Genomic DNA, 24,378 nt, shown 5'->3' on the forward strand with positions numbered 1-24,378 from the left:
GAGACACCTCATGTACGTTCCTGGAGAGCATATTTGAGGAATATTTTGGTTTAACTTACGTGTTTTATCTGCACAGCGGTCTTTTACTGACCTCCACTTGTGACCACAATGGAGTGAGGGGTGCTGTGACCCTAACAGGATGAATTGAAAAAAAAAAGTTACGGGTTTTTTCACCGGGAGAAATTAAACTGGTTTCAGGTTCCTTCCCTCTTAATAACAGCCAGGGCACCTCATCTGTCTTCTCTGCTTTTGCTTACTGCAACTGGCTTGTAAGTCCCCCCAGAAGACATAGCATGACATTTTAGTCCATGTCTCTTTTTTCGTACATTGAACAGAAAATGTAGGACTGTTAACAGCACATCTGCAGATTATTTATCCATGCAGGCCTAATTGGTGCAGGGATTAGCAAAACATGTTTTGCCTGCCAATCTCTAATCAAGAGGCCAGATTCACTGGTGTGGTAGCAGCTTCGCAGTGCTCCAGGGAGGTGATGCTCACTCTGCTGAAAATCAGGAGCAATTTAGCTAAATTCAATTTGCAGGTACAGACCTCGCAAGGTCAAAGTAAGCACAGTCTGCAGAGAAAAATTATCACCCACAAGGAGCAACAGCAGATCCAAACCGGCTTTTGAGGAGAAGGATCTAGTATGAAGGCCAAGACAATGAGAAAATTGTAACTAAAGTTAACAGTCTGGAAAGGAGAAATAACTGGCTTGTTATTCCCTTAGGATGTGTATTCCTCCCAGATATTTTCTACTTTACTGCATCTTTCCCAAAGATGTAATGGCAGGTTCAGTAGCTTGTTAACCTTTCTGGCATAGGTTTGTTCTGCAGTGAGTATTGAGAGACCAAACCCCCAGCCCAGAGGAACACACCGTGTGTGCTTTTCCTGGTTCTTTTCTACCTTTCCTCTTCATAGATGGGATATTTTTTTTTTTGGCAAAATGGGGGCAAAAAGCATTCCTTCCAGTTCTGACAGAATTTTATACATTCACTTGCATGAGGTTCAAAGCAGTGGAGAAACATCCCAACTACCTAGCAATGCTTGAAGACAAAACAAGCAGTGGAAGGTGGATAGTGTTAAATATTTAATTGTAAGCTCGGTGGGAAGAAAATGGAGCTTTACTGTCATATTTTACATGCAAATTTTATTTGACTGCAACACCTGCTTTCAATATGATTAACTCTTACTTAGCATGCAATTTTGGCTCTGTCAACTTCTGATTTACTTCACTGGGGATGCTTGGTTCCAGTGATGGAGGTATTCTGCTAGTATTGCTGTTCTGGAGACATGCCTAATGGAGCAGAGCTAATTTGCCATTTGCTGGGTTAATGAAGATACACACTAAAAAGATTATGAGGAAAAACAAGAACTAGTACATGAAAGATTAAGAAAAAAGCAAACAATTGACTAAAAATACAGCGAGATCTCTGTGCCTTAGGCTTTTCTGCAGTATCTTTCATCCTAGCACAGTTCCTGTAGTGCCGTAGCTGCTCCCAAGTGACCACACACGTTTCTGTCAGGCCAGTTGTCAGGACACCCTGGGACGAGTGGCAGGGGACCAGAATCCCCATGTGGGAGAGGGTGGCTGGCGTGTGCAGCCCAGCCGGTGCTGGGTCAGGACTTGCTAAGCCCTGCTTGGGGGCTGTTACTGCAGGAGGCTTGTGCCACTGCAGCAGCTGTGCCGTGTGGTGCCCTCTGCTTTATTTTATACCTACAAGCAGGTAGGTCTGTCCCCACCACTGTCATCCCAAGCAGAGGATGCCCTGAATGCCAGGCAGCCGCTTCTGCTCCCAGATGGGCTTTATGGCCTTTGCATCAGCCATCCCAGCTGGTGTCCTGAGGAAGAGGAGGGCAGCCACGCCGGGTGCGTGCCCCTCTTTCTCACCTGCACCATCCCATTACCCAGACACACAGGAGAGATGCCTGCTGCAGCAGCCCCCTCAGCAACATGCTGCAGCAAGAGCATCCACCATGTAACATCTCTCTGGAAACACCTCCAAGAACCACGTGTAACCAGGCTGCAGTTCTCTCCCTTTGCATGTAGATCTCCTCCCAGCAGCGCAGTCCCGCCGTTTATTTCAGGCATGAGCCTTCAGATTGTCTATGAACATGGATATGACACTTCTGAGTGGGAGCAAGATTTTCTTTATTGCTGCTGCGGCAGTTAAGCCAGTATATTTCCTTTCCAGTATCCTTCCTTTGATATCTCCATTCCAGTCTTACACAGGTCTTTGCTGTTGCCTTCACTAATGCCTTGCATTTATTTTTTAAACCAACTGCTGTGATTACAATGGAAGTCTAGCTCATGATGGCAGAGCCGAGGAAATTAATGCAGGAAGCTAGTTTATCTCAAAACCACAGCGTTACGCCCTGCAACGCCAAAGCTCCTTGCTGTCTGCTGCCGCCTTGTCAGGAAACAGATCAGCAGCTGTAGGAATTTACTCCTCACTTGGAGGATGACACAGAGTCGAGGAGAGACCATCTCAGCAGGGTGGCTCTGCCAGCCGTCTGCAGGACAGCATCCCTGCCCAGGAGCCACGTGCAGCGTGACCCAGGGATGCACAGGGCTTTGCATCAGCATTTCCCTATGGCCTCTCTGGCCGTCATCCACATGCGAAGTGGCAGCACTCCGTGGGCAGAGCAGGGCGAGCCCAGCAAACACAGCTGTACCAGCAAGCGAGCAGCAGGCGGCTTTCGGGTTGAGATAGTGGGTGAGAGTGGCAGACACAGGATTTCTGGTCATGTGGGCAGAAGTAGGTTTGCTTTGTCTTTGATGACAATTTCTCTTCTAACACGGGGTGATTTCTCCTTGCGGACATGCGCTGGAGGTGCCCATGTCTGTGCTTCTTGCTCTCAGGTCCCTTTTAGAGCTGAAGGAGAGAAACAGAAGTAGCTTTTTCCCCAGGCTCTGTGCCTCCTGAGGTGGGCAGCAGTGGCAGCTCAGGGATGTGCATCTCCAGCAGCTCTGAACAGAGCCTGGGTTCCTGGCTCAAACATAAAAAGTTGCTTGTACATACCTAAAGGTCGGTGGGCAGAAGCTCCCCACTGCCACTCTGTGCCCCTGGGACTCGGCGCTCTGCCGGGTTGTTAGAACCACATGCACACACATTCATCTCACAGGGAGCTACCCAAGCATCTTCAGGGCCTCTCTAGCTGGGTGTCTTGGAGGTATGTGGAAAGTATATATGCTATACGTAAATAAGGTTGCTTGCTGTTAACTGTGCCTTTATTTAAGACAGAGCATGGGATCTCACTCAACAGGCATACAGCCCAAGAGTTCTTTGAAAGCTTTCCAGTGAGTCTGAGGAATAATGAAGAGCAGTGCACACTGTGTGAGCAGGGAGAGGGAGCCCACAGCGGACTGTGTTGTACACACCACAACAGCCCCGCTCTGCTCCTCTTGCTGGAAAACCCGCTCCCGTGTCACCGTGCCTGTGCACAGGGCTCGCTGCCAGCAGTTGCAGGCATTTGTAATGATGCTGCACTGAGCAACTGCTGTATGTCCATACCAGCTACCTGCAAACACTGCGTACTGCTAAACACCACTGCTGCCCTGGGGCACAGCCCCTCACTGCGGCAGCTGCCCCAGCACACAGGGCAAGGGCAAGTGCCAGGAGCACAGGGGAGGGCCTGCCTGCAGGATCCCCGCTGGCTTTCTTTGCAAAGCAGCCTCTGGCACCTCTGCCTGCCTTAGCAAACAGCAGGTATTTCGTCCCAGAGACTAACGCAATAGTCTGCAGCCTCCAGGCACCTGGTAACCCTCCCTCTTCACCTCAGGTGAGCTAGAACTGGCTGTGCTGCAGGAGCGGCTCACCAAAGCCTGGATAAACCGAGGCAGAAAGTGTGTTTTATCCTGGAAATGATACAGCTTGGTGTAAAGGCGTGAAGGCAGTGGGTTGATCAGCATTGATAACATGCAGCTGTGGCCTTGCCTCAGAGGCAGTGGGTTGATTGACATGGACGATGTGCAGCTGTAGCTCGTTCCTGCTAAGTGGATAAATAGCCCTGAGGATGGTGGAAGAGGTGGTTGTACCCAAGAGGTACCCCTACCAAGAGGGGTAGGAGTGGTGTTGTCTGGTTTCTGGAGGAAGGAGAAACAGCATGGACAGTAGAATCTGACTGACAGAAAAGCCTTGTTGCAGCCTACTGGTTTGTTTGTGCTGCAACAGTTGGTGCCCTGTGTGAGGTGAAGTGGGTTGGACTCCCACTACAACAGCTTGGCTGCTGGCCCCAGCAGGCAAAGCCAGAGGAGGCTGGTGGTCTCCCTGCCAGAGCAGGGTGCTTCCCCACCAGCTTTTCCATTGCCACTGCACACTTCTCCTAGAAGGAGACACCCAGTGCCATCTCCCCACCAGCCTGGGGGGCAGCCAGCTTGCTCTGGTGTGGGTGGAGGACTTCCTCTGTGTCCTGCTATGGGCAAGCAGACCTGCAAGGGTCTGTCCTGTAAAGCCTCAAAGGAACTGATGGCAGCTCCACATCTGTCCTGTGGCTTTGGGATGCTTGGGGTCAGGCTTCATACAAGGGCCCACAGCACTGAGCTGGGCTCTAAGGGATGCTGAATGATTACAGGATGCTGAATGATTACCTTCCAGGTAAGGTGGGGTTTTGTCTTCCTTAAAAAGTAACATTTTTGTTAGCAGATGAGATTGTTAAAATATTCATAAGCAGGCTCTCCTGAAGCAGTCAGGCATGTCTGGAGTGCCGCAGGACACAAGCTCTTGTTTTTGCCAAGGAGCATCCATAAAACATCAGGATACTCGTTGGGCACCATGTACCCTGGTGGGCAAAATGGAAATTACTGGCCAGCAGGAGCAATGGTGTCCCAAATGTTCTGTCAAAATATTCAAAGTTTAAGGTTGGTTTTTCTGGAGTGACTTTGTCCCCTGACTGTTTTGGGGTTACAGTGTAGGTTATATCACAGTCCTTTCTTGCTTCCCACAAATATTGATCTACCGTTCCTCACTGACAACTCCCTTCAGATGCTGTGTTATGGCACCATGGAAAAATCAGTTTCCCCAATAAGCAGCAGTAAACCTGGGGAGACAAATAATTGTGAGGGGATTATCGTACAGTACAGAGTCATCCTGGTGCACATAATGTACCAATTTCCCCTAATGCTACTCAGACTTCACTGAAGCTGACAGGTCCAAGAAAGCCATCTAACCCACTTGCTGCCCCACAAAGAGCCCCCAGTTCAGCAGTGCACCCATCTTGGACAACGTGGCTCGCTGTGCATGTCTGGTAGCACCCCCCACAGCCCCTGGTGTCCTCGAGGAGAAGCTCCCTTATACCTTCGTACTGGATGGGCAAACCTCTGCCCTAAGGAGGTCTCCTTTGGAAGCTGGAGCCATCCGACAAGAATCAATTCACACTTGGTGTAACCAGCCAAAACTGCGAAGAGGAACATTTGTTGTACAGGCCAGCGAGAAGAGACTCCAAAGGGGGAAATGCAGCTCAGGGTCCTGGTCCGTGCCGGGGCAAGGCTGTGCTTTGGGGCATTATGGCACTACACTGGGCGCTTCAGGGATGCGGGTGAATGCCAGACTGTGCTACCATGTAGATCCAGTGGCATCTGCTAAACAACAGTTGGGCCCGCAGAACAGTAAAAGCACGTGTTTCTGCTGTACATGAAAAAGCGATACACAACTCTGTATGTGGGGAACAGGGTTTTGGCAGGAGGAACTTTTTTTCCCAAGAATGAATCCCAACATAAATCCCATTTCAGTCCTCTCAATTGACTACAGCCTTCCTATCCCTCTCACACTAATCTTCCATAATTTAATTTAAATTGTGCCTGCGTTTTTAGAGCATTAGACTAGCTTCCTGTGACACCCTGGCAGTCAAACCCTCCTTGGTGTCTTGGGAAGCGGGTTTAATCCTTTGCTGAAGTTTGGGACTGGGTTTTCAGTGTCTCTCTGTGGCATGTGGCTGGTACAGATGGCGCTTCGTGGGGCTGAAGGGTAGAAATAAGGTGGGTATAGTGTTTGTGGAAGGGAAGAGGGGATCCAGGACACATGCTGAGGACAGGCAGCATCTGTCAGTGTTGCGTGCATCCCTGAACAGCCCTGCACAGCACCAGCAGGTGGAAAGTCGGGCCGAGGTCTGTGGTGCAGAGGGGTCACTCTTCTTGTGATACAGAGAGGCAGTTAACAGGTTTGGCAAGCAATAGGCTGCTGCTAGCAGGTAATTTCACAGAGGGCAAGGGATGCTGATGTGACACTGAGTGATGCCATGCAGAACTAGTGGCTCAAATGAAAGTGTCAGTGTCAAGCAGCCGAAGCCCAGGGTCACCACATCCAGAGATGGGCAGGTTCTGCACAGCCATGACTCGGTACAAGAGACTGGCAGGCAACAAAACCCAACAAACACAAAAAATGCATTTCTTCTACCCTGCAGCCTTGTACCTGCTGCAGCAGAGGGGGTGTAGGCAGACGTGGAGTTAGTGATGGGGAAATCTGAAGAGGCTCAGAGCTTGGATGGGTTTCTCTGGGTAATCAGCCCCATCTTGTGAGAAAAGGGATCAAAATCACCCTTTCATCAGACTCCAAATAATGAGCCTTACCTGCCCAGTCTCAGGAAACAAACAGCTTGAAATTCAAGACAGCAGTGAAAACCTGTTTGGCCTTCATTGTCAGAGGAAAATTTAATTTTGCTCAATTTTTGTCAAAATATCTCATTAAAGTACTTCAGGGCCTCAGGGGTTTTGCAGATTTTAAAGCAAGCAAAGCCAGCACAGGCTACAGCACTGCCGCCAACTGCCACCTGCACGCTGCAGCAGGCTGCACCCTCCGCCTCGCAGACCGCTGCATTTCTTCTTTGCATTATTGAATTTCCTTGCAGACAGCGCAGCCGGCAGCTCCAGCTGTGCTGCTCGGCAGAAGCAGGTTGCAGGCAGGCTTGCCCCTCGCAGCGCCTCTGCAGAAGTCACCCCTGCAGCCACATCCCGGCCCCCCCACGCTGCCTCCCCAGAGCCCTGCCAGCACCACCAGGCATCACCACCTGTCCTCTTTTGCCTGCCAGCACCTCCGGGACACAAATAAACCCCTGGGGTTTCCTTCTCCTGTGCCAGGGCTGTACCTGCTGTGGCTGCCCTCCCACCTGGGGATTCACAGCATCCACAGCCCGAAGTGTATGCCTGCGTTCCTAACTCCGCGCTGCTGCTCCAACTGACCCAGCATGTGCCCGGGTGCCACTGTACCATGTCCCAGTGCGTGCCCCTGCCCCTGCTGCTGCCAGGGGGCTTGAGCCAGGTCCTGCTCCTTGGGTGGAAAAAGCCCAAACTGGGCTCCCATGGAGGCTCCATCCAAGCCCTGCACAGTGGATCATGGATGGGAACTAGAGTCCCGTGGCTGCAGCAGAAGTGGGGAGCAGGGGGGGTTGGTGCCAGCCCTGGCCCCTCAGCATCCTGGTACCCACAGGGGTGAAAGGAGGAGGATGACCTCATGCAGTTTCAAGATGTCCACTGTGAAGGCACTCATGGCAAGAGTGGGATTTCACCTCTCCCCTCACTCTTCTGTTGCTGTCCCTCCTGTGTTTGCAGCCCCCATGTGTTCATACCCTGTGCAGGTGCTGGCTGTTGCAGCAGACACTGAAACTTGGTTTTCTTCTCCTCTTTAAGGTGTGTGCCCCTCTTTCCCCCACGGAAAAGACGAGGAGCAGGGAAGGAAAGAAACCCATATATTTGCTGCAGACTGTGACTGGTTTGTGTAATAATGCTGCCTTTCTCTCCTTGTTTTAGGGAGTGTTGCCGATTCTTTGGAGACAATGGCTTGACTTTGAAGGTGTTTTTTACCAAGGCAGCACCCTTTGGTGTTCTTTGGACACTCACAAACTACCTTTACTTACATGCAATAAAGAAAATAAACTCTACGGATGTCTCCGTGTTGTTCTGCTGCAACAAAGCTTTTGTGTTCTTGCTTTCATGGATCGTTCTGAGGGACAGGTTCATGGGAGTGAGGGTAAGTGACTCCTTATCTTTGTCTCCCTTCTTCCTCCTCATCCTTCTGCCTTTCCTTTTCCCCTTCCCTCCTGCCAGCTGAGTTGAGTAGCATGCCACACAGACAGCTGAGCAGGCACGGAAATCCCTGTGGAGCAGAGATGCATCCTTCCCTGCAGCCTGGCCTGTGAGCTTCCAGTTTCCCCATCTCCCCCAGCCTGGTGCCTTTGCACATTTTCCTTTAGAAAAGAGGTAAGTTGCTCCAGAGCACGTCAGGAAGGATAGCTACTACCTCCACGTTGCTGTGCATGTGTGTCACCCTTTCCCGTCCCCTGCCAAGTGACTATTCCCAGGCTGTGGCACCAGACCTAGTGGTTTCTAACTGCATGGTCCCGCAAGCCTGCATGCAATGCATTCCTGGTCTAATCTGTGACTTTAACGGAGCCCTCACCTTTATGTGCATAGCAGCAGGCTTGCAGGGTGGCACGGTTATCCTTTGCACCTGTGTCAGTTGGCAGCAGCTGCAGAGAGGAGAGCGGGGCTGCCCTCGCCCACCCACAGCCAAGGCGTGTGTGCATGCATCACTGGTGGAGGACTGTAACGCCGGTGCATGGGGCCTTGCACATCTGGCCAGCAGCTGTGGACAGCACAGCAGGCAGCAGGGCAGCAGGCTCGCTCCCCTGGGACGACTCTCCTGGTGGCGTCCCAGATGTTTGCTTACACCCTTAGTCCTACACCCCATGTGAATGCCTGCTCCGCAGTGGCAACAGAGCTGCATGCACAGGGGGTTGAGTTGGGAAATGCCACAGCTCCCTGCTGACCCTGCTGCCATTTTGGCAGCCTCAGCACACGGTGTCCTTGGGCAGCAGAGCCGGGTGGGTGGGTAACCCACCATCCCAGGGCCAAGGGGGTCCTGGCAGGGCCAGGAGTAACTGCAAGGAAAAGGCACTAGTGGGTCGCTCCTGCCTCGCTGCACCAGCAGGCACTTATTAATGTAACAGTAATAATACCCGTTTTCTGCCCACCACTTGAGGAGCGCTCTGCTCACCCACCTGGCCAATGCTTTCAGTGCTCAGAAGATGTTGTTAGCCCTCGCTGCACAGAGCAACGGAGAGTTAACTTTTTGGGAAGTGCTCCTCTCTGGCAGGAGAGCTTGGCCAGCCTTGTGGTGATGGCAGCCAAAAGGCTGCTCAGGGAATCGTTGCAAAATGTACCTGCCAAAAGCCCAGCCTGGCCAGCTGGAGTCTGTGCTTGCCCACCCCCCTGCCCAGGTAGCTGTACCCTGAAAACAAATTAACTTGATTTTTTTAGTATATCCTGAAATGATCCTGGAGGCGGGGAGGTGTCACTGATAGCATAGCTGGACATGCTGGCCAATTTGATAAAAGTAAAAAAAAAATGTTAAAAGTGTATTTTTGTGGGACGCCAGAGAGGAGGTGTGTGGAGTGGCTGACTGCTGCTGTCCTGTGCATGCAGCTTGCTCCGCAGTCTGCACGTGCCATCTCCCACCGCAGGATACAGATGTGGGCTGGGGGAGAGAAGCTGACCTGTGTGTAGGGATATCCACACCAGCACGCACGTGCTGGAGCGGAGGTGCTTCTCATGCTCTCCCCTGGGTGCATGGTTGTGCATAAAGAGCCAGGGTGGCCAGGGGCTCTCCAGCAGCTTCCTGGCCAGACTAAGTCTTGTGCCATGGCAGGTGACACGTGCTGGGGGATGAATCCTGCTCTGGATCTCCCCCTTCCCAAAGAGGCAGAAGGAGTGGAAAGACCAGGGAAGTAGATTGCGTGGTGGTCTCAGCCATGTCCAGCTTTTCTTTGTTTCTTACCAGCACTGCCTTTAGGAAAGCAGCAATGAAGCAGAGACCCAGAACAGTGTCCAAGACAGTGAAGGCCATGCGATGCTCCTGCCATGTGTTCCGGTCCCTCACCATGGCACCTGGTGCTGGTCAGGGGTGGCAGGGGGGCTTCCTGAAAAGCCACCTCTGTACCCAACGAGGAACCCAGCTGTCTCCTTCCCAGGTGACAGGCCAGCAAGGGACCTGGGGGCAGGGAGAGGTGGCTCGCAGGCAGGCTGGGCTATTCGCTCTTGGACAGATGTGTCATCCTGAACCTGTGGCAAAATGTGAGGTGGCACCTGTCCTAGGGACTGGGGGGGCCCTGCTGCACAGCTCTGTGTGAGTGCTGGGGGTAATCCTGTCTGCGGAGGGACATAGTGCAGAGCCTCTTGGAGAGATGCATTTTCTTCCCTCTTTCCTCTCCTTTCTGTACAGCCCATGTGAAAAGCAACTGGCAGCAAGGGCAGCGCTGCCTGGTGTGCTGGGGGATAGCCTTGGGATGAACCCCAAAACAAAGCCGCCTTCCTGGGACTGGCAACCAGGAGGAGGGACAGCTGCTGGGGCTTCTCCAGGAGTGACCTAGGGACTGCAAGCCAGCACACAGTGCAGCCCCAAAGCTTGTAGTTCCTTGGGGCCGCACTGTGTCAGAGCTGCTGACCCTTTTAGAAGCACCCTTTGAGAGGGTATGTGGCAGAGGCGGCTGCAGGGGGCACGGTGCCTTGCCTTCGGGTGAGCACCATCCCACGCTCCCGCTCCATCCCCACAGCAGCGCAGCAGGGTGGATGGTGCTACAGCAAAGCTCCGACAGTGCATTCGGGTGTCCCTGTGCACACCCACTGGAGGAGAGGCCAGGTAAGAAAGGTAGGAGCTCCGTGGGGTTTAAGCACGTATAAGTATCCTACTTGGCCTTCAGAAGTGCAACTACCAGCTCTACGAGCACTTAAATCACAATTCCGCTGGAATTTAAACGTAAGAGCAAGCTACAAAACCGCATCCTCGCCACTCAGGCACTTCTAAGTGCCTGCATCTCCTGTAACAAAGTTGCACTTCTCCCCCTTTCCCTTTACTGTGCCCAGAGCAACAGTCCAACTGGGCCACAAGCTGTCGAATTGCTTCCAGGGAAGATGCGTGTGTACTGAAGCTGTGAGTGCCTGAAGCATTGCCTCTGCAAGCCTTGCTGTGCTAAGGTATTTGCAAGTAACTGCAGGCTGGTAGCCGAGGTGTGATGTGGTGCAAGCAACTTGTCACTGCCATTAACAATATACTGGATAGACAGGCTGAAAGGCTTCCAGGGAAAGTGTATGTGACGTGCCTGGCATGTTGGCAAGCAGGCTGGGAGGTGAGGCTAAGACTGATCTGACACTTGTGACATGCTTGATAGAAGAGGCAAGGACCTCTGCCCCAGCAAAACTGTTTGCAGACTGCATTTATTTGCTTTGATCTTTGACTTTGGTGTTTCCCTCCATGCTACGGTAAATAAAGCAGGTCAGGGTCCAAAAGAGCCATCGCTTGCAAGTACCCCCTCTGTACGTACCATAGAGACAAGCACACCTGCCAGTGGGACTTGGAAAGAAGTACACTACCAAATCCCAAACTGTAGTCCTTACTTTCCGAACAGGCAGAGACCCAGCCTACTAGGAAGTGCTCTGAAGTCAGTCAACCCCTGACGTTAAAAGCAAAACTGGATACTTTTCATTCTGCAGTTCATTAACGCGCCCTCCGAGTTCCCACCGCAGAGGAGCCGCAGCCGCCAGCGGGGGCTCGGGCAGGCACCCTCACTGATGCGCAGGGAGGTACCAGCTGGTTGCCACCGGCTGGTAAAATGCTGGACAAGCCCCAGGCATCTCAGACAGGAGACAGCCACGCCTGGAGCAGATGCTACAGGAAACGCTGCATCTACAATTCATTGTCGTACCTGGGCTGTAGCACAGGTGACGTTGAAGGACTGGAGCTGCCATCTTTCAGATAAGCTTGAGCCGTGTGTCTTGCAGCTCCACAAAGAACCATACAAAGACGCATCTGCCCCAGGAGCCTGGCTCCAGCAGCTGCCTGTAGCGGACACCTAGGAAAATCTGTCTAAACAGGAAAAACCTATAATTTTACTTCATCATGAGACTTTCTAGCCTCCAGCAATTTGAGGCTCAAGGACTTCTGAGACAGAAAAGATGTTCCTATAGCTAATAGTCTTTAATGGATTTTTTTTTTTTTTTTCTTCCATGAGTTAATCCCTATAAACTTTTCACATTCACAGTGTGCAACAGCAAAGCTTTCCTTGGCTGAATTATTGGGCAAAGACAAACCTCTTTCTTTTTGTTCTGCACCTGCCCCATGCTAAGCTCATTCAATGACCTCTTTTCTTGTGCCTCTGAAGCCACACAAGTGTCTGAATTTTTATTTGACAAGCACCAGCACGCTGACATTAGAGAACTGCTGAGCTCCGTCAGTCCTGCCAATCTGAAACTGCCCCACATTGCTTAGAGCCATACACTGGCGGTTTTTTTCTCTCCTCGCCTTAAAAAAAAGCCTGTCGAGGACCATAGAGCCCAATTACACCACCACCAAGCTTCACTTTAGAAACGATGCCCCACAGTAGTGCATGGAGAGGCCTGATGCCAACAGGGCTGCGAGCCAAGATGCTGTACCTGATCCTCTCCAAATCTGCAGCGTGCATACCCAGTCTTTGCAGCTTGCACTGCTTTGATCAGGTCATAAATCAGCATTTTCAGAACCTGCTGCCCCTCGGCTGGGCTATGCAAGGGGCTGAGCACCTGGGGGAAATGCTGCCCCTCCACAGCCTGCCAGAGCTGTGCTCGTGCAGCATCATGAACAGCAGTACAGCAATTTCTAGACAATCCCTTTCTTGTTGACATGCTATTAGCAGCTGAATTTTCCAGGCATTGTAGCTTCTGCTGATTTGGGCTTTTTCCTGCCCTGACACTACCCTGCCATTCTACAGCAACACCTTTAGAGAAACTGATCCCCTTCTGTTTGTAAAAACGGGGCATTTCTCCATTAAGGGAAATTGGAGGTGTTGATGTCAGCACGCAGAAGGGATCTGCTGGGTGATCGTGTGTGGAAACTTTATAGGTACCCCCTGGCACCAGCCCCAGCTCAAGCCAGGGAAGAGGCTGCTGGTGCTGCCAGGATGGGGACCTGCAGCTGGGAAAGGGGTCCCCCTGCCGCAGCTTGCTCATCGGGCAGCAGCAAAGCTGGGCACACAGGCTTTCCCCTGCATCTTCACAGCAGCCCCAGCATCTCTGGTGGTGAATAGGAAAGGTGAGAGAAGGCCATTGGTCTTGGATGTGTAGGCAGCCACAGTCTGTGGACGGGGCTTAAAACCCCAGGAGAGGGGACAGCTGGCTGGCATTGACACAGCTGTGGGTCAAAAGAAACTAATTTATCCCAATCATCTTACAAGCATCACCATGACTGCACAGCCAAAGGCAATGTGGTCTAAGCTGGGCATCCCTCACACCACTGCAGATCCAAGAAGCACAGAGCATGCAGAAAGTCATTGTCACCCCACAATTACCACCCAGGTGTAGAGGAATGAAGCTGGGTTAATTAATATTGATAACATACAGCTGTGGGCTGGCTTGGGGGGGTGGGTTGGCCGATGTAGACAAGGTGCAGCTGTGGCTGGTTCTGTTAAGTGGTTGGGGAGCCAATGTAGAGGAGGCAGCCAAGGAAGAGAGGGGGGGAAGAAGCAGAGGGAGTGAGCGTGCCCTGGAGGAGGAGAGACTAGGAGAAGGCAGTAGAGGGATAGGTGTGAAGAGTATGATGGTATGTGATGGTAAAAGACCTTGTTGCAGCCTGATAGTTTGGAGAGTGCTGTGACACCCAGCGGGGCTTGAGGCATCTGGCAGGGCAGTTCCAGAGAAGCTCTGGCTAATTCTGCTGAATCAGGGGCTGCCTGTCCCCCACCTTTACAGATGTTACCTCCCTTTGGACACCCCTCTCAGGCATCGCTGCAGGACTGGCTGGCTGAGTAAGCCTCCCTCCACTCAGAAATGATACATCCGAACCCCAAAGCAATCGCATGACTTTTATTCCCCTGTTTATTTCAAAAACACTTTTCCTCCAAAACCTCCACAGGACTCAAAGCCCTTCCTGGAAGCTCCAGGGAATTATTACTTCTGTATTATTGTCACGCACAGGCTGCAGCGACCCACTGATGGGGAGGCTCAGTGACAGGGATGAATTTCCCCCCCTTTGGCTCAATCCAAGCCGCAGCCCCCCGAGGCAGCCGCTCCTTCGCAGCTCTGCCTGCAGCTTCCCTGCAGCCAGGGAAACCACGGGGGGAGGCAGCATCGGCTTCGTGGGTATCAGCCTGGGCTTGCTACTAGTTTTCTACATAAGCAGATGGTGCAGAAGTACTGTCCTCTCATTCAAAATTGCTCACCTGTTTTTCCGTGTTTGGGGTTGTCGAGTAATACTTTCTTGCTTTTTTTTTTTTTTTTTTTGTCTCCAACCAGATTGTGGCTGCTATATTTGCTATTGCAGGGATTGTTATGATGACGTATGCTGATGGGTTTCACAGCCACTCCGTTATTGGGATAGCCCTGGTGGTGGGCTCTGCCTCAATGTCTGCACTCTACAAGGTAAGCACACCTGGGTCATCCCCCACCCCCAGAAAGATTCAGGAATCCTCACCCTCATCGCTCTGCGCCTGTCTTGCAAACTGTCATGCAGTTCAGTGCCACATGCCCATCTTTGAGGGCTCTGCCATGAACACGCTGACTCTGCAACACTGCATTCAGGTATGCACTTGCTTGGAGTCTGCCCTCACTGAGGACAAACATTCCCGTTCCTTGGGAAAAGTCTTCTCCAGTGCCCACAGGAGGACCCACAGATGTCCCACCTTCTTGCAAAATGAAGCTGCTTTTCCAGGGGTGCTGGATTTAATCCCTCACCCTGGAAGCTCCCTGCAGAGAGTTAGCTTCTTTCTCAAATCACTTTGTTACCGCCCCTTGCCAGTTCTCCTTCAGTGGCGTATGTAGCCTGTGTCGGGCTTAAAGTATTGCTTATCATGGAAATAATCACATGCTTAAAATCCAAAGCACATGCCTGTGAATCAAGGTCTCATATGTGTAAGATGACATGCAGCCACCTCTGCCGGGCAAAGAGCTGTTTCACTTAGTCCGAGACACGTATGTGCATTTGCCTCTGTGCTGCTCAAGGCACTCACAGTCACAGTCTGCTGGGAGGAATAAGCACCTGTAGAGTGTGGTTCACCCACCCCGGCCTGGAGGTGTAGATGAGGATGAGGTGTAGACCTCTCCATCTGGTCTAATGAATTGCACCGTACCAATCCTCCAACAGAAACTGGCCAGGCAAGCCCTGCAGCCTTAACACAAGAAACCCAGGGAGACTCCGCAAACTGAGGAGCATCTGTCCGTCCCTGAGCGCTGTGTTGCGATGCTTTCTGCTCACTTTTTCAGACTGGGGTCTCAGGGTTGCTCCACCAGACCCCATGCACACGTGCACCGGGAGGTGATGGTGGCAGTGCCGGCAGGGTGTTACTCTACAGTGCGCCCTGCATGGAGGACAGCTGGAGCTGTGCAGCTTGTTCTGCAACAAATGCCACTCCGCCACTGCTGCCGACACTCTGCTCTTGCTTCCCGCAGCCTGGCTCAGTTTCCACAGGTTGTGGTTGCCGAAGGGGCAGGCAGATCTGGAGGCAGACAATCTGCGCCACATGCAGCAGAGCTGCCTCGACCTGCCCTCCTGCCCCAGACACAGACACCTCAGTCTGCATGTGCCGGCTGCCCACCCTGCCAGGGGCAACCTGCCGTCCTCAGGTGGCAAACGAGGAGGGAAAGTGGCTTTCGGGATATTTTGCTCCATTATGCGGAGTGGCAACACAGCTGCACCGGCAATGGTGGCTGTGAGGTGGTGGGAGCGGGCAGCAGCCCCGCGGACCTGCCTGCAGGGCTCTGGGTAGGCAAAGGGAAGAGACAGCTGACACTGGCGAGGGGGCCTGCCATCCCAGCACAAACCAGTAAGTCGGAGCCCATTGGCTCTCTTGGTTTGCAGTCCGTGGCAGAGGAATGCTGTACCCAGACCCCACGGGATCCACCACAGCTCTGTGGTGGAAAATGTATGCAGACCTCAGACCAGACCCGTGCACAGGGGCTCCTGGGGTGGGCCACTCACATCCCTCGTTTCCTCTTTATCCCATTCCCACTAACAAACCAAAGCTTTTACATCTTTCCCTGTGGTCTCATTAGTCAGGCTGCAGTGGTGCTGCTGCGCTATCTGCCTTCTGGGGATGAGTTCCCAGGGAGGAAGCAGTCCTGCACTGCAGCGTGCGACGGGAGGCAGGGACAGCGGTGCTGGCAGGTAGGCCATGGTGCACGGCAGGACAAGGCAGGAGGATAACCAAGCAGCATGGACCGTGCTTGCTCACCACCACAGTGCTCCTCAGGTGGCAGCTCAAGGCCCGGACCACTGATGTCTCATGCAGGGAGATGACACACATTGCTTCCTCTCCTCCCACTGCCCTGCTCCACCAAGCCTTCAGGTTTTAATGTCAGATGCAGGTTTTCCTGGAGGGAACATGTAGAAAAATGGTTGAAGGGTTTAGGCTAGGGTGAGTGACCTTCCCTTTTAGGAGGTACAAAGCAGAAGGTGCTGAGTCCCCTTCCCGCATGGGCTGATGTGGCAGCTGCCCCTGCCAGAAGGGAGAAGGCTGGGGCACACGAGCTGCTCTCCACAGCTTCATGAGCAGCCACCTCAAGTGTCCAGCAAGCATCACCACATAGGTGCTGACTGGCACTGCTGAGCACCCAGCACCTTGGCCCTGAGCACTGGCCATCAGGCCAGAATGGCAGGAGCCGCTGAAGCCAGGACACCAGCCCTCCAGAGGAGAGGTACAAGAGAGTTAAACCCATGTATTTTCCTCTTGTAGGTTTTATTCAAACTTCTTTTGGGCAGTGCTAAATTTGGAGAAGCTGCCTTATTCCTGTCTGTGTTAGCTGTCTTCAACGTTCTCTTCGTTACCTGTATTCCTGTCATCCTTTATTTTACCAAAGTGGAGTACTGGAGCTCTTTCGACATCGTTCCTTGGGGAAACCTCTGTGGATTTTCAGTTCTCTTATTGAGTGAGTAGATGGGGGAGCTCTCACACTGATCAGGGTGGAGGGGGGTGCCAGAAACTGGCTGCTGGTGGAAGCTGCAAATGTCTGACAAGCTGGAGCTGTTTTGCCTTCTTCATAACCGAGTTATTAGCTTGCAGAATCATGCAGAGGGTCCAGTCCTAGGTAGACCCTGCTTCCGTGGGACATTATTACCAAGCTGAAATATTGTGGCCCTCATTAGAAAGTGCTGTGGGACCAAACTGTAAAGCTTGTCCTAACTCCTTCTCGTGCACTCTCCTTCACGGGGACAAGTGACACTTGCCAGAGCTGTGATGGGAAGCAGTCCTGCCCGCAGGGCACTGCCTCATCAGCAGCCCCTGAGCAAGAAGGTTAGGCCAGGCCAGTCAAGGCCAGCCTCCTGCACCTCTGGTGATGTCACTAATTGCTAATTGCTATTCCTAAAGATCAGGAAGCATTTGAAAATGTAGCGTTGCATAGTGCAGATGGGAATTTGGTAGGTGGCACTCATCTCTTCTGCTGCCACTGCTGTGCCAAGGGAACCCAGCTTGGGAGGAATGCCAAATCTAAGCTTTAATGACTCATGATCATCAAAAATGTGCTGCGGCTCCTTGTTAAACTAGATGTGTTGACTGTGCTGCCACAGTTGATCCCTAAACGTGATGACAGCATCACGTCTCCTAAAACGTTCCTTTCATTTCTACTAGAAATAGCCCTTCTCCATCCCTGTCTTGAGTCCCAGCTCCTTTTACCCTGAACAGTCACAATGCCTGACTCCAGAAATACCTCCAGTTTACTCACAGTAAACTCAGTGGACTCACAGGGAGGTTTCTGCAAGAAAGTACTGCAGGACTTGGCAAGCAATCACGGGGGTGTGCAATATTTAAATACAAATATACTTGTCTGTCTTATTTGAAGAGTTTTATTAAGTTGTCAGGAAAAATGATGTTTAAAATCTACCTGGCTAATAATCTTTATTAACAAAAATGTCTACCGTGTTCCACGTATAACAGATACTACCACTGTTACAGTAGATATGTGTTCATGGAAATTTTCAAAGATGACATTTCCTTTTTCCTTCAATGTTTTATTAGGTAAAAAGCATTTTTGTATTTAATTGTTACTTAATACACAAAGAATACAGGGAAGGTATTTTCTTTACAGTGGAAATATTAGAACACAAATCAATTAGCTTTACAAACAACTGAGTAGAGTCATGCTACAGTGCAACTTGGAAGCCTGAACAGAAGCAGAGCAATTTCACAGAGAACCAGCAGCAAAACTTTTGTCTTTCTCCTTGACTTTACAAATAAGGAGCTGTAGTACATGGCTGCATTTACTGTGTGTGAACTAAAACTGGTGCAAATATAAGTCTTTCCTCTTGCCTAAAGTAAAGAATTAAATAGGTTAACCTGGTTGCAGTGGAAATCGGACTGCAGCAGGATAAGCAGAAAGAAGTCATTTCATTGACTGCCAGAAGGCAGTCAGAGCCCCAGCTCCTGACAAGTTCAGTACTGTCAAGGCTCTCCTAACTTTGCTAAAGCTAATCACCTTAAAACAAGGGTGAATTTAGTCCAAAGCAACTATTTATTATTTCTCATGAGACACTCCATGAACAATGTATGGTTATTACAATGTAGTGATATTATAATCATTCAGTTGTAATGATATTATAATGATATCATAATTTTATTGTATTAAATTATATTTAACAAGTTCTTGCCTTGAAGGGGGTTAGATTTACAGCATCTTCCACCTGCAGCTGGAGGCAGCTTTTCTACTGGGGAAAAAATATGTATCCAGACAGAAGTAACTGTTCGGCTGAAATCTCCCAGCTGAGAAGTGTTCAGTCTTTCAGCAGGGCAAAGTGGATCGGTGTAGAGAGCGGGAATGACTGCACATCACACTGAGTGACAGGTTGTATCCAAACCTCACCCTGATCCTGCTACTGGACGCCAGTGGGATGTAGCGTTCCCCAGAAACAGCAATGTCTCAGGCAGATGGACGTGCAGCAAACAGACGTGTGTCCACAGGTGTCTCCCAGGAATAGCAGCAGCAGTTAAGATGCCTTCCATTTGAACAACATGCAGAGGGAGTAACAAACCATAAATGTTTCAAGTGACATTCCCTCTGCCTAGTTACACTGTAGTAAAAGGTGTTTTTCTTTCATTCTTCAGCATTCAATATTCTACTAAATTTTGGGATTGCTATTACCTACCCTACCTTGATTTCTCTTGGAATTGTACTGAGTGTCCCAGTGAACGCGGGTAAGAATTTCTGCCTTTTGAATCTTAATGAATACATTAAATCTGTGGCCTTTCAAATACACAACAGGCATAAAAGCAAATAGCTTTATTAAACATGTTTTGCGTCTTCTCTCGAAGACTTATGGAGATGACGCTGATTAAAAATTTATACTTTGTGTTAAATATGTATTGTATAATATCACATGAATATTCATGATCTCTAGAATTGCTTTTTAAATTACTGTCCAAAGAAGCCAGCATACTGAAAAAAAAGTAAATTTGAAGTCATCCATCTCTGGGCTGGGATGAAAACTCATGGATGAAGCAGAAATCAATCCTTAATGATTTCTTCAAGGCAGGCTTAACACTACGTTGAAACAAAATTGCTTACATTTTAGAGCAAACATGCACTAGTATTTCTGCTTGCCTTGGTAAACAACATTGCAGGTGTTTATCAGGACTACTGACACTTCAACTTTGGACATGGCTAGGTACGTTTCTGTGACACTTTTCTGAAATTTACCAAAAGCCAAGAGATGGCAGAGCCCAAGAAGGCTGGGCAGGGGAGTGCGGAGACAACCCTGGCCCAAACGAGAGCCACCTCCCAAACCAGGCTCCTAAACCCCAGCATGCTGAACTGGTGCCATGGCGCAGGCAGCAGCTCCCAGCTTTGTGCTGGCCACACGCACACAGAGCCGGCTCTGCTGGCCACCCCAGCAGACTTTGGTACCGAGTGGTGTGGTCCCCACCAGTGTGTGCACTGCTCAGCACGTGCAGGGGTTCTTACTCAGCGGGGCAGTCCGGGGGAGAAGAAAAATTCGCCTGGAGGAGCTGAAGGGGAAGGGAAATGCCCCTTTCTGTGCGCACCCAGACCCCAGCAGGAGTTCCGCGCTGTCGGCAAGCATGGGAGAAGCTGCTGCTGCAGAGAACAACTGCAGCTCCAGGCACGGTGCCCTCCTGCACCCTGAGCCCACAGGCCAGCTCCACCTGCTCTGAAGCAGGAAGGGTAGTGTCCCTGCCACCATCGCCTCCGTGGCCACACTTTCCTGCTACTGCCAGCCTTCAGAGCCAGGGAGGCAAGAGGGGGGGAGGGGGTACTGCCCTAATGCTTTGTCCCACGTAATAACACCCGTTCAATGTCCCACACAGTTGTTGATCACTACACGAGTGAAATTGTCTTCAACAGTGTCCGAGTAATCGCCATCATCATTATTGGCCTGGGCTTTCTCCTGTTGCTCTTGCCAGAGGAATGGGACGTCTGGGTAATAAAGCTCCTCACACGGCTCAAAGTCCGGAAGAAGGAAGAAATCCCCGAAGGGAACGGAGACATTGCTTCAGGACTGCCTAACAAAAGCCGGAGAACTCGCCCCTCCATGTCATCCTTTGCTCATTAAATGCTCTTTTTACCAAAACTTTGTGGTTAACCTTATATATGATGATGCAAAGGTATTTTCTTGGGAAGAAGCACACCTGTCTGACATGGTGTACATACCTGTACAGTTTTGATACAATCACCATCTAAGGCTTCGAGTCTTGGCATGTCCAGTTTGCTTGTACTTTTTTCACATCAGACCTTTCACTTAGGTAGTACACTGAAAAAACCTGCAAACCAAGAACCTCTCTTCTCTTTTTAAATGAATGTAATATATACTCAAAATATATTTGCATAGGTTATTTTAAAGAATGATTTTCATGAAAAGCAGGGCAGAGATTTTGAACATTAGGTACCGAATGATGCATTGCACACTGTGATTTAAAAGAAACAAATGCTATGCTACATCACACATTTATTTTTGACCGGAGCTGTACTCTGAAAGTTTTCAAAGAACAAAAAGGGAATCTTCTAAGGGATAGGAAGGTTGGGGGAAGAGCAGAAAGAAGGAGGTTTGGAAATCACTCTATGTAGATGAGCGCATGTTGCACTGCAACCAGGAGGAAGTTCCAAGTGCTAAAAATGCTTGCGCTAAAGCTCTAGAGAGAAAGCTGTCTAGAGCCCAAATCTCCTTATTCTGCACATGACTGTAGTCCATGTTTAAAACCATGCAAGAGAAATCCAGTGCCTTCTACAGAACTCTTGTCTTTATCCACGCAGAACCAGGTCCTGCTGCGAGGCACTTTCAATGGCAGGGCTCAGGCTTGCGGCCCTGGGGGACCCCGAATTCCCACCAACATCAGGACGTGCTCCCCACACATGCCATGGCTTCCGTGGGAATGCAGGGCCCCGGGGACTGCAAGTTTGTGCGCAGGGGACCTGGTTCTCGTCTCACTTGCGCAGGTTTTACCCCTGTGTGGAGCTGCGCTTGTTTAACACCAACGTGAGGAAGGGGAAGTCTTGGTCATGTGTGGGACAATCCGGCCAAAAATGATCAAAGGGGCTGGCAGGAGCGTGGTTGCTGATGTACAGTCTAAGAGCACGGACTAAGGGGGTGAATCACCAGTTGCTTTTACTCCATAATTGTGAGTGTTAAGAGTTACAAATGTAAGATATTTACATCAAATGTAACACTTTTTATGAAACTCGTAAGCACCAGGATGTTTACTTACGCGATTTTGGTTCGCCATTAAATTTCTATCTGTGATAGATCACATGCTATGTAAAAAGGGGTGGGGAAAAAGGTTATAGTTTACTATTTTTGAAGTTTACATTGTTGCATACAAAATTAAAAGTGTTCTTTTGAACTGCTGCCATAGCCTAAGCGTCCCTGCTGCCACTGAGGTCGTCTTTGTCTCAGGCAGGGGTGGCATCCACTTCAAAACATTTTAGCAAATCAACTTCAGATTCCATTATCTGTTTGGCAAAGCTAAATAATAAAAGATTTTAAACTCAGACTTGGTCAATGCTGTCTGTTTCCTTCTCTCAACTGCACCTTATTCCAGTTTTACTAGGGGTAGTATTTGGCCAAAGAGATTCCTGGACAAATCCGTCTGGAGGGTTGATGTTAGGCATCGGTCAGGAGACACATGTGAAGCAGAAGCAGACCAAAGGAAAAGCTGACCTTCCTTTGAATCCACCAGTGAGCAGCCTTACACACATATGCTAACAGGTACTTAGGGGCTATGGATGGGGTGTGAGTTTGTACATTAATAATTAGGCCCTAGTCCAGCTCTGTGTTTATTCCCTGCGTATCTTTTGATGATCAAAAAGACGCTGAAGATTCACTAAAGGAGATTACACAGCCAAAAATCTGAGCTTACAACCGCTGTCCCACTCAGTGTTACACACTTGAATTTTTAAATCTAGTTCTTTGGGAAGCAGGGGAGAGTAAGGCATAGGACAGAAGCACAAGGTACAACTCTAATAACTGGTTTGAAGGGCAAACAGAGACTTGATCTCAAAGGTCCCAGATGAAAGTTTACTCCATCTTTGGGCATATAATTTTGACATCCTCAAAGTACCCCACGCCCCCCATTTGAGTCAAGGTCAGAAAGAACTTGCACACACAGTCCTTCCATTTTCCACAGTCCCAATAAGCAGCATCTTCTGTCATCTCTGCACTACACTTTGCTGTGTGTTTGATGCAATCTGGTAGGTATCCAAAAGGCTCTAAATGCCACTTTAAAAACTGCAACTAACGTGTGTTTATTTCTAAAGCGGCAGCAGATCCTTTAACATTCAGTACAGATTGTGGGGGAATTTATGCACCAGAATGGATAGCAGCATCAGTAAAACTCCATGATTTACCAGATGCAACTGTCATTGCTTCTGTTGGCTCATCATCCTTCCCAAGAACAGGCTAAGCACACACAAGAGCTGGGATCTCAAACAGGGCTTTATTACAACCTCTTTCCTGAGTGGGAGCTGAGTAAACCAGATTTACCTATGTTAAGCAATTCTAAACTACATACAGACAAATTAATCAGATGAAGTGACCTATGTTTCTTTAGGCAACACCTTGCCCTAAGGATAAACAGCTGACTTGGCCAGCTGCTGCTTAGCAAAACCTTCCAGACAGTGAAGCCCAGGATGTGACTAGGAGAATGTCAAGCAAGCAGCACATCCATATGTGTATGTGTTTGCATCTGTAAGTGCCAAAGCTTCACAGATCTGAAGCCGAGGAATGAAAGGAACTAGAGTTGTTGGCTCTCACCAGAAGGACAAGGCAGAGGGCAAACCCTGCAAGTAAGGCATTAGATGTGACCAGGCCACCATTCAGGTGTAGGCAAGATTGCACCCTCCTGATCTTGGGCTGCTAAAGGGCTCCCAGGACAAATTCAGTGCCTTGGAGATGAGGGCTGAGTTGTGGCAGGCTCCCCTGCTTGCCCTCACAGGTCAGAGCACTGGCTGCAGTCTCTGCAGCACCCCATGAGTCAGACCCACTGCTGGCCTCTATGGACCTCACACAGCTCCGCAGGGCCATACCTGCTCTTCAGGAGACAGCAAAGCAACACAAGTGTGGAACCAGCACTTTTAGCCCACCCTTGGCCACTTCAAACCTCCTCCTGAGGCAGAACTGCAGGTGACTGCAGCATCAGGCCTTACCGGCTGGTGTCTTTGACGCTGGTCCCCTGCCCTCGCAGAGCACTGCCAGCCACCAGTGTGCTCCCTTGGGTCAAGGGCTGACCCAGATTGGCAGCTTCGGGCCCAAATGTAGCCCTCACAAAGCATCTTGGCTCTTCCAGCAAAGGGGGAAACCAGGAATGATCTAGTGGGCTTGCTAAAACAGCAAATGGGAAAAAATCTCAAGGAAGTCAATAAACAGTATCACCAGACCCCACTGCAGCTGCCAGCTTTTGCTGCTGCACAGTACAGCAGTGAGGAATCCGAGGAAGGAACAGCAGTTCTCCCCCTCCCTTGCATGTCCTTCTCCTTGCCCTGTTGTCTGTAGTTGTCTCCTGCTGCTACTTCTATATTTTTTTATTGCAGCTCTCCACAGGGGTTGCATGAGCTTTTCACCAGCACATGAGTCAGAGCTGGGCGTATTTTAAAAAGTTTCTCCTCTTCTTCTGTCTAGGATGGTCTAGGTCATATCAGTAGTCTTCAGGAAATAGCTAGGAGAGGCAGAAATCCAACCACAATACTCAACAGCTGAACAGAACACTGAAATCAACATGTAGCTTAACCGGGTTTGTGGCTGACAGCAGACTAGCAGGACCTGTAGATCACTAAGTTCTGGGGCTGAATTAATGTCTCCTGTAAGCTCTGGGACAAGTCGCTTACCCTGAGCTCTCCAGAGCGCTCTGTAACAAAGCTAGTGCAATATTGAGTTGGTCAGGGTTCATACAGACAGTATCTTCAGCCTACAGGGAAGGTAACATTAC

General features: G+C 50.2%; 1 protein-coding gene across 1 annotated transcript in view; it reads left to right on the plus strand.

Moving 5' to 3' along the window:
* Positions 1-21,946, plus strand: part of SLC35F3 (solute carrier family 35 member F3) — a 70,972-nt gene extending 49,026 nt beyond the window's left edge. The window contains exons 3-7 of the mRNA XM_055714277.1: positions 7,742-7,961; positions 14,252-14,377; positions 16,687-16,879; positions 19,051-19,140; positions 20,269-21,946. Coding sequence (XP_055570252.1) covers positions 7,742-7,961; positions 14,252-14,377; positions 16,687-16,879; positions 19,051-19,140; positions 20,269-20,513 — 874 coding nt within the window. The 3' untranslated portion in view covers positions 20,514-21,946. The remainder of the gene's footprint in view (positions 1-7,741; positions 7,962-14,251; positions 14,378-16,686; positions 16,880-19,050; positions 19,141-20,268) is intronic.
* Positions 21,947-24,378: the final 2,432 nt, after the last annotated feature.

Source organism: Falco cherrug, chromosome 6 (genome assembly GCF_023634085.1).
Source record: "Falco cherrug isolate bFalChe1 chromosome 6, bFalChe1.pri, whole genome shotgun sequence".
Lineage (NCBI taxonomy): Eukaryota > Metazoa > Chordata > Aves > Falconiformes > Falconidae > Falco > Falco cherrug.